Source organism: Rutilus rutilus (genome assembly GCF_951802725.1).
Source record: "Rutilus rutilus genome assembly, chromosome: 1".
NCBI lineage: Eukaryota > Metazoa > Chordata > Actinopteri > Cypriniformes > Leuciscidae > Rutilus > Rutilus rutilus.
Genome location: NC_140209.1, coordinates 33094228 through 33104178, shown reverse-complemented (window position 1 = coordinate 33104178; position 9951 = coordinate 33094228). Strand labels below are relative to the sequence as shown.

At 40.9% G+C, this 9951-nt stretch overlaps 1 protein-coding gene across 2 annotated transcripts in view; it reads right to left on the bottom strand.

Annotated features, from left to right (window-relative positions):
- Positions 1 to 8243: 8243 nt before the first annotated feature.
- Positions 8244 to 9951, bottom strand: part of olfm2a (olfactomedin 2a) — an 89149-nt gene continuing 87441 nt past the window's right edge. For both annotated transcript variants that reach the window (XM_084405283.1, XM_084405282.1), the window contains exon 6: positions 8244 to 9225. In XM_084405283.1, coding sequence (XP_084261409.1) covers positions 8551 to 9225 — 675 coding nt within the window. In that variant the 3' untranslated portion in view covers positions 8244 to 8550. The remainder of the gene's footprint in view (positions 9226 to 9951) is intronic.

Sequence of the window (9951 nt, the reverse complement as noted above, 5' to 3'; positions counted from 1 at the left end):
GTTTGTATATGCATTCACCTTTACTATTTCTCTCAAAAATTATGATCTTGTTGGTAAGTACTCTGTGTATCCTTAAATTCTTTTTACAACACCGGCAAAGGTCGTTTACACCATAGACATAAAAGAGAGTAGATGTCGCATCGACCGCTACTGCCTACTGGCGCTGACGAGCCGTGGGGCCGCCATCTTGGACCGGTCACCCGCTCCGCTCAGTGTAATCTGTTTGGCAGGTGCAATGAGCTGTCAGCGCATTTAATTAATCATACCTCACTGAATACCGAACTGAAGCTAAGTAACAAACACAGCAGTAGGCTAGTTCACTACATAGGAAGCTACTTTAAGTTGCGCTAATTGCACATGACAAGAAAAGTGTAGCTTGTCTGACCAAGCTACTTGATAAATAAAGGAGTTAAGCTACTGAAAAGTTACTTGATACCACCAAAATACTAAATTACTAGCTAAGCTACAAGTAGCGACTGCCCAACACTGATAATACAGTCTGTGCCACTTGTGTAAAATTCGCTGGCCAATGTTATATATTGTAATATTTGTTTTATTTCTACAATAGCATTCTTGTGTCAGTTGTAATCTAAGTCAGTGTTATGGAATATGACTTATCAAGTCTCAGTTCACAGCCGAGTGAACATAGCCTAGCTAGCTGGCTACGATTTCAGTACAGTAATATCAAAGATCCTTGCTCCTTCTCAACTCTCTGGTAATATTCTATTCACAAAATACAACCAATAGTACGGTAATGTTAAAGTAATCCCCCGAACCCTGTTTGCGATGGTCCGCTGATTTGAGCAGGAATATGCTGCACAGTGCTCTGGCATCTTGTTTCTTCTGCTGCTACGCAACTAGGAGTATGACCGGTCCAAGATGGCGACCGCATTTCTCGCGCCCAGCGGCCAATAGGGCGTCTACTCTCTATTATGTCTATGGTTTACACTCATCTTCTTCTTCTACTTCTTCCAGCGTGCGTTGCTCTGATTGGTTGTAGGTCTATCCAATTGAGTGCAGAGGCATTTTCTTTCCTGGTTCGGCTGAAACACGCCCCATAATCACAGCCCAGTGGATCAGTATCAGACTCATATCCTGACTAGAATCTGAGTATGACGACGTCAGGCTATGTGTGGATGTAAATTGGGTTGATTTTGATTTCATGTTGACAAAATCAGCTTAAAAAACAAGTCTTCAGATTCTGTCTGGTCCTGGCTCAGAGATACTGTTTTCCCTTGCGAAAATGTTGGTTAATGATTTGAAAACGTGCTTTGCCCTGTTGTTGGTGTAGGTTCGCTTGTGCCCGTCTATCCAGCCCCCGCACACCTACGCACACTCCCACAACAACACGAGCACAGATGGCACACTCAAGGGGTTCTGGGAAAAAACAGGCAGTCCAGAAAACAGATTTCCCACAGAGAGAGGTGTATTAGAGAGGAGGGTATGGGAAATTCGATAGTTGACAGTATGGAGTCTGCTCACAAATTTAATGCAGCTGTTGGTCTGACCGGAATTTGAGTTTGTAAGGGAACGAAGTAGAGGTAATACTGTCTGACACGGACACTGGCGGATTATGAATGTTCTATTTGTGAAGCTCCGGTCCTGCTACTTTTTTAATCATACTTACTGCATGGCTTGGCTGAGCAGCTGGATTCCTATTACGGCTGCTTGGCCTGCTACCCTATTCTTACCCGATAACTATCAGCAGCCGTACCGGCAAGGATATTTTTTTTTCTCGCTGCAGGGCTCAGGGCATTTTTATTCCACCTGATCTCTCTATGAACTTGTCTTCATCTTGTCCTCTTTCTATTGAAACCATTCCGAGATCACACAGTCACATAACCACCTCTCTGACCTAGACACCTGCAGCATCTCCTCGATGACGTCAAACCCGATTTCACGGCAACCTTTATATTATTAAACCAGCCGTAATGGTTTTATTGCCTTAGTGGAGTGTGGCATGTTCGAGCAGAAGGGTTATAAAGACAAATGACCTGTGGTTGCGCTGCAAAAAATTTCTGCTTTATTGTCTTTCACAAATCAGCATGTAATGAAATTAGAGCTAGGAGTACCAATCAATGTGTGTAAAAAAAAAAATGCAATTACGAGGGCAATTACGAATTGGTGTCTCGTGGGAGATAAGGAGGAGAATGAAAACCTATTACAACCTGCTTTCCTCTTGTCTGTCCTCTTTACACCCCTTTCTCAAGGGGGTGAAACAGCTGCCCAAACTTTTGAGAGCACCAGAATTAATTTCAACCTGAAGTGCCTCTTGTGCTGTTGACAGTACACAAAAAGATTGAAGGGCAAATTCATTATAAACAGTGGTGCCTCTTGCCAACCTGCATCCCAAACATTATCCAGTGGTGTAGCGATGCTGTGTATCAGTGGTTCTCAACTGATTTTGACATGGGACCCACATTTTCCCATGGTCTTTAAGCCGCCATCCAAATTTTTAGGAATTTGAACCAAGCTAATATATTTCTCAAAAATGGTTGCCACACGCTAGTAGGCCAACCATCCCACTTTACTTAAGACAACAATTTATATCCAATTTGTATCCCATTCATACTATAGCTTTTCATAATGCAATAATAATTTTTATAAGTTGGTATGAGCCACCACAGTCATAAAAAATAGCCCTAGGAAATAGCATAGTAAAATAAAGTATTGTTTTGGGTTTGGGTTAAGGTTATGGAAATGGTAAATCCACAATATTAGCATGAACTATTAATAAAACATATAGACACTGCAAATCCTTCCCAACTAACACACAACTTACCAGTTGCATAATTCATTGGTACTTTTTGGCAGTTTCATGACTCACTTATTGATAAATATAACTACGATGTTGCACTCTCTTAATTTCATTTGCTCTTTAAATATGATGAAGTGATACACAGCACACACCGCCGCATTTGTTTCATGTGTTTATTTTTACCTTTTATTTTCTTATTTTCTTTATTTTCTTATACAGCTCTTTTTTTTTTTAAATAACATTTTATTTTATTTGAATGCGCGATTTAAGAATGTGCGCCGCAAGCACAGCATGACGTCTAACTGACGTGCCATTACTTCTCTTTCTTTGAAACCAAATAACTGATTTCTTGTTGCATCAATGCATCAATGGGAAGAGAATTACAATAGTATAAATTAAGTTCCAAGTGCCCAACCAAAGGGAACACTAATCGCCATAATAATGACTAAAACATTTTAGGAAAATCAACATCAATTTTATGAAGTCAGCTTATGTGATGTTCTCTCAAATTTTTCAGTTGTATTGGCAATTCAACATTCAAGATGACTTTGGGAAATGAGTGAATGCAAACAGAGAAAAGGAACTGCAGAAGTGAAGGGAATGAGTGAAAAGTCCATTAAGAATTTCCCTGCCTCAAAAACCGCACTCAAACCAACAAATGAATCTTAACTTGGGTTGTCTGAGTAAACAAAGCATAGTATGTGAATAGTACAGATTACTAGAGTTTTACAATTAAGTTAAGACATTAAGTAAAGTTAACTAAAAAGTGTTAATTAGAATCACTGTTGGATTTTACAGTGTATTTGTTTTCTGTCTATTATGTTAGCTTAGCAACATGCTAATGCAAACCTCTAGTGAAATCAGTTGACACCAATTTTCTGCGTGCTTCAAGTGAGGAGTGCTATTTGTCTGTTTGGAGCTTTCCTAATTGGCCACTTCCTAGACAGCAACTAAGGCTACGTTCACACTGCAGGCTCAGATTTTTTGAAAAAATGCGATTTTTTTGCAAGGCCGTTCACATTTCCAATTAAATGCGACCTTTTGTGATCTCCTGTGTGAACGTGAAATGACCCAGAAGTGACCCGCATGCACAAAAGAGTACTCAACGTTCAACGACGTCACTTGTTGTTTGCGGAAGTAGCTAAACTTCAACTAACTGTGATTCACTCACACACAACACAAGAGCGCGCGCAGCGACCGTTACACAAGAGCCAGACAGCAGCCGCTGACCTATCTAATATCAGCACAAATAAGTTAACATAACGTTAGTCTACTCTTATTCACATTGGATATATAATGATGGTGGCCGTGGGCTTTTATTTATTTTTTTAATTAACGGGCTCGTCGAGGTCGACCCGTTCGGCAGATTTACCTCAGCTCGACGAATATGCAGTCCGTTTTCAAACCGACGACTACTTCAACGCAGACTTATGATGTTTATCGCGTATCAATGACGTGCGGGTCGGATACATGCGACCTGGCCGTTCAGACTGAAGTCGCATTTCAAAAGATCGGATATGTATCGGATTTTGGACCACATACCCAAGTGGCCTGGGTCGCATTTGAAGTGTCGTTCAGACTGTCATGAAAAGATCAGATACAGGTCGCATAGGGGCAAAAAAATCAGACCTGGGTCGTTTCAGCCTGCAGTGTGAACGTAGCCATAGTGTCTGCCCAGATCCGGCCCACATCTGGGCCGTGTGGAATCCATGTGTACCAGATGTGGGCCAGAGCTCGTCCGACACTATGCTGCTGTCTGGGTTACCATAGAAGACAGATTTCTATGTAGTCAAGCTCTCAAGGTTTTGGACAAAGCCCTTGTATTATTTATTTATTTTTTACTCAAATTGTTAAGTGAGTGTTAATGTTGGACGCTGCATGGCCAGTTGTCCTAGGATGTGCTTCATGTGAAGAAGAAAGGGTGTGCCATTTTACAATAAGAGATAGTGTACACTGCAGTGGAAGGGAAGGGCCTGCGGCTCTTTTAATTGGCTGCGTATGAAACAGCTGTCATGCCCGCCATTTAGGCTGTAAGTCTTAATTAAACAGCAGTGCATGCTGGGCCGGCTGCAGCCTCACTGAGAAACGGAAGGTGCTCTGTGAAACACACTGATGTCTCACTCACACAAACACACGCGAAGACGCGTGCGATCACAAGGGTGAGTCCGTCTCTCTCCATCACATCACCTCCATCAATTAAACAGACATGAAGCAGGATGCTAACAGACAGCTTTGCTTGTGTCATTGAAAGTTTACTGTAGTCCCAATGCACTATTCTTAAGAGAAAGGACGCAGTGTAGATGCAGTGGAGGCTGTTAAATGCTCATCTTTTATTCAGGAGGGATCCTTGCTGATTTGAGGCACTCAAACAAGAGATGTGGCTGTGCTAATGTTGTTCCACCCACAATCAAGATTCATGAGGCCTAGGTGCATGTTTGTGCCTGAAAGAGAAAGGAGAAGAAAGGGAGCGTGTACAAGCTTTCTTTGGATTTCTTTCGCTCGGCTTCAAAGCATTGCAGCATTCTCAGCATGATTTCTATTTTTAGCGGCCTCACTGCATCAAAGCTTTAATTCCCTGTACGTATACAAATGAAACAATTATTCAGAAGTCTTCACCAGTCTTAGATGCCGCAGTGTGACACGCATCAGATTATTTTCCTGTTATTTACCTTGTTGTAAATTGTAGAAAGTCTGTTTTACACCGCGCAAAAATCGACTTCACCTGCCATATTAACAGGTTGCAGCATTCGCACTGCAAGATTAAGCAGCACTCTTAGTGGAGTTCATGTGTAACACGGTGATCTCAGAAGAAAATATGTTGAAAATGCACTGTGAACCATATTTTTTTCAGCACGATTCTAAGCAATATAGGATTTTATGAAGTGGGATGTTATTATGAATAATAACACAGTGGGTATTGAGGGAACTCTATTCTTATTGGTAGTTGTAAGAAGGTTCAATTTAATCAAAATAACACAGTGAACTACTCATGGTTTGCAAAATACCAATTTATGTTCAGAAGAAAGGCCCTCTTAACATGCATTTTTGGTGATCAGATCATGATCGAATGGCACTTAGAATTAAAAGCCCAATATACAGTAAATGCACCAGAAATTACATTTGAGGCAGGTTTTAATCACACTTAATGAAGATATAAATGCAAATGAGTTTTCGTTATGCATATTCAACTTCATATTATGTGAGGTAGCGCTGCAAATAAAGCATCACATGAGTCACTTTCAAGCACTGAAACTTTAAAGCGCTGTGTTGTTGGTATTTGGCTCTTTCTTTTTATTCTTTTATTCTGTATTGCAAAAAAAAGATAACAGACAGGTCTTTTGTGAGCTGCTCACCTGATTTAATGATCAATACCACATGAATTATTACACTCGTCTATCCACACTCCACTTCTTTTTTTTTCTCACTTTCTTCAATTTTACTCCCTATTGTGCTTTACTATGGGAATATTCATTAAAAATGGGAAACACAATAGACCACAAATCAAGTTTTGGTTTAATTCCACGTTGATTAATCACTATTTGGATGCAAATTCGCTTTCACTATAGTCAAGAATGTCATTCTCTGGCTCTTGATACTCTCGATAGCCAATTCATCATTTAGTAAAGGGACACAGGTGTTATGTAGCTGAAACGCTCTTAGTGTAAAAGCGTCACGCGTGCCTGTTGTTGCAATTGGGCTACTGCATCATTTACGTGCTGGTTAGGCATGCAGTGTGAAACAGATTCATGTGGGATTCATGCACAGCTGCTCTTTGCATAGTGTGTTGAACTCACAGGAGAACTGAAGAGGAGACAGTGGCATCTGAAAATCTTTCCAGTTTGCTGAATTTGCATAATTTTCTACCTCACTTCTTCTGACTCCCACTCTTATACAATTACTACTTCCACCTTTATTACTGCTAAAGGGGTAAAGTAAAACTGTTAGGTTTATCCATTTAGTTTAGCCATTTAGTTTGACAGTTTTGTTGTTCTGCCTCTGAATGAATTGCTTCTGTGCCTTTAAGACTTCTATTTAAACAGCTCTCAGCTATGACAGATTCACAGAACAATCTGCTCTGAAATGTGCCACACAATCCGTTAAGATCAGTAATGTAAAAAAGTAAAAGTAAAAAGGAACTTTCAGCTGCTTGTTTCCAATCTTGGGAACCTTCAGAAGAATACGCAGAGCTGTAGGTGCTACACATAGCAAGGAACGGCACAGCATTTTTTTATGAATAACAGTATCTTTCCTACAAATGTGACTGGGTGGGCCAAGTTTCCAGACATCAAAGTTGATGTGGAATTGTGGACGGTTGTCTTTTAATGGGTTTCTGACATCAGAAATGAAAGCTTTAGCGTAAGGAAGACTCAATTGTTACGTCACTTATTACCTTCTCATCTATCCAATCGTCTTCTAATACTTGTATAAAAGATCGGTACTTACACATGTCTGAGTTCGCAGATGCTGACGCCTACATTCTCCTCTATCCTCCCCACCACCACCAAGATGGTCCCTTCCCATACCTCCCAGGGGGTCGGCTGCGCCCCTGCCTTCGTCTTCGGAATACGAGCTACGGACAGGGCCTACGCCAAAGAACTTTATATCATAATGCTTGCTGGGCTGTTAATACATACTTGTTATGTTATTTTTCCTCCCGAGTCTTTCTGGTAGAAATAAATGAATAAATAGAGTTGATTGTTTTTGGAGTATATTGGCCATTACGATGAAGTTTTGAGTTAATAAAATCACAGTATGAATGCTCTCTTTAGTCTTTACCATAAGTGAGATTTGATGGATTCGACACATTCACAGTGAGTCTTCCTTTTCAAGTGCTTAAATACTTGCACTTGCACAGATGTCCATGTGGATATTTTGCACTGACATCGGCGGACTATGCAGATGATAAAAATGACTTCATGCTGACTGTCCGTGAGCCGAAGCGGAATGCGGAAAGTATACTTTGGGCATAACTCGAATTAAATAAAGAAAAACATCTAAATGGTAGTTGGACAAGCCCACTGTTTCTAATTTAATATTTTAACACAGCCTGCTGAGGAGGCGTGCCTTGTAAGAAAAATGGAAACAGATTGCAACTTGGCAGGCGCAAACAACAACAACAACCGCAGCAGCATCTGTAGCCTGGGGCCTCATCTGTCCAACTCAATGCTGTTGCTTTTTATTCATCCTTCCGCTGTCTCCCATTTCTTCTCTTCTGCCACCTCACCTTTCAGCCCTTCATGTCACGGAACTCTTCCTGACTGACGTCTCTCCTCAGGACGGCTGACACCAAACAGGAGCTAGATTCTCTTCCCGAGGCAGTCAAGGGGAGCTCGGCTCATCCTGCTGCGGCAGATCTCCAATTACATTACAGCTGGAGCTTAGAGAAAGAATACTGAGCGAACAGGCGTTTACACAAACGTTTCACTACAGAATGCAGCCATTAGCAACCAATGGAAGCAAAGGGAAGAAAAAGATGAAACTTGAAAATGGTAAAGTTTGATGTTTATTTACTCTTTTTTTTCCACAAATAAAAAGAAAGTACTCATGCTGAATCATCACAGGAAAGAAAATAAAGGCTCAGTCCAAGTCCATATACCAGTACCAACCTCACTCTCCTTCAGAACATTAGATGAATAATAGCACTCTATGAAGTTTGGAATGCTGTAAAAAAGTCTAAGCTTTAGTCATGTCCTCCTCCACATTAATGTTTTGTATAAGTGTGAGATTTGTGTGGGCATATCAGTGTGTGTACATTTGTGTATGAGCAAATGTGTTTGTAAGGTCTACATGACCTAGTCCTCAGCTGTTTTAATGACCTGGAACAATGTGACGTTGTAGAGGACTTGATGTCCGTTGTTCCAAGTGTAGAGCACTCTTTCTCGGGGGTTGTAGTCCATCATGGAGATGTGGGAGTATTGGTTATGGAAGGGGATGTCTGTGTACTCATAGGTTGAGGTGTTGGTGTAATATGCGAAGTAGATCTTAGCACCAGCCAGATGGGAGTTGGTGACGTAGAGCGTGCCACAGATCATGAACGACTCGCCGGCACTCCGTTTGGGGAAGCCTGTGTCCCACGTCTGAAGCACTTCCAGGCTTTGAGGCTCCAGACGGCTAATGACGATGTTTCCAGCGTTGGGAATGGTGGTGTAGACGGCCCACAGCCCGTTCTCGTCAGCCATGAGGTCGATGTCGGATGATCCGCCCCAGGAGTAGGGGAAGGTGTTGTTATAGCCTGCGCCGCTAAGGCTGCGCTGCACCAGGACGCTTCGAGATCGGAAGTGGTACTTGATGAGGATGTTACTCTGGTATTTGTTGTAGTAGAGGGAGCCGTTGTAGACCACGTGGCCCGTACCGGCCCAAGGGTGGGGCAGGAGATGCTGCACGAAATTCTGGCCCTTCATGAAGTCATTCATTGTGCGGTACTCCAGCACACGACGTCCCTTAAAGTAACCGTCCATCGACCACACCTGAGACAGAATAAAATATACAAATGTAAAATGCATGACGGTTAAAATTGATATACTTCAGTGTTATTATACGCAGTGTTATTTTTGTAACTAAAGTACATTTTCCTGACTCCAAAACTACTGTAAAATAAATGTTTTGATACATGGTATACTATAAGACTTGAAACCTTTACAACCACATAAATAACAATAACACGAACATTAACTTTGGCAGCCCTAAAATACTAAAACAGAAATTAAAAACCCAAATAAAAAAAAGTTTTATTTTGTTAACAAACATGTATTCATTACTTCCATGAGCTCATTGTTTCTGCCTTAAATTAATACATTGTTTAAATGAATACAATATTAGCTAATTATGTGATTTGTATATGTACATTTCTGAAATGCATAACTGGGACACAGTCAGCTCTGATAACAAATCACTCAAATTGTAATGTAGACATGGATTTTCTGCTTTGAAACACTACGTATTGTGAAAAGCGCTATACAAATAAATGTGAATTGAATTGAAAAGTTGACAACTAATTTAAAAACCTTAATTTTAAGGAATTTCCAGGTCAAACCATGTCCCATGACGAAGTGAACTTCTTTGTACAAAAGCACTGATGGTCTTGTTTCCATTAAAGCACAAGATGCTCTTTGGATTATTTGCAAATTATGCTGGAGGATAATCAGGTTTTACACAAACCTGTGGCGTTCATTAAAGCTAAATGGGGATGTATG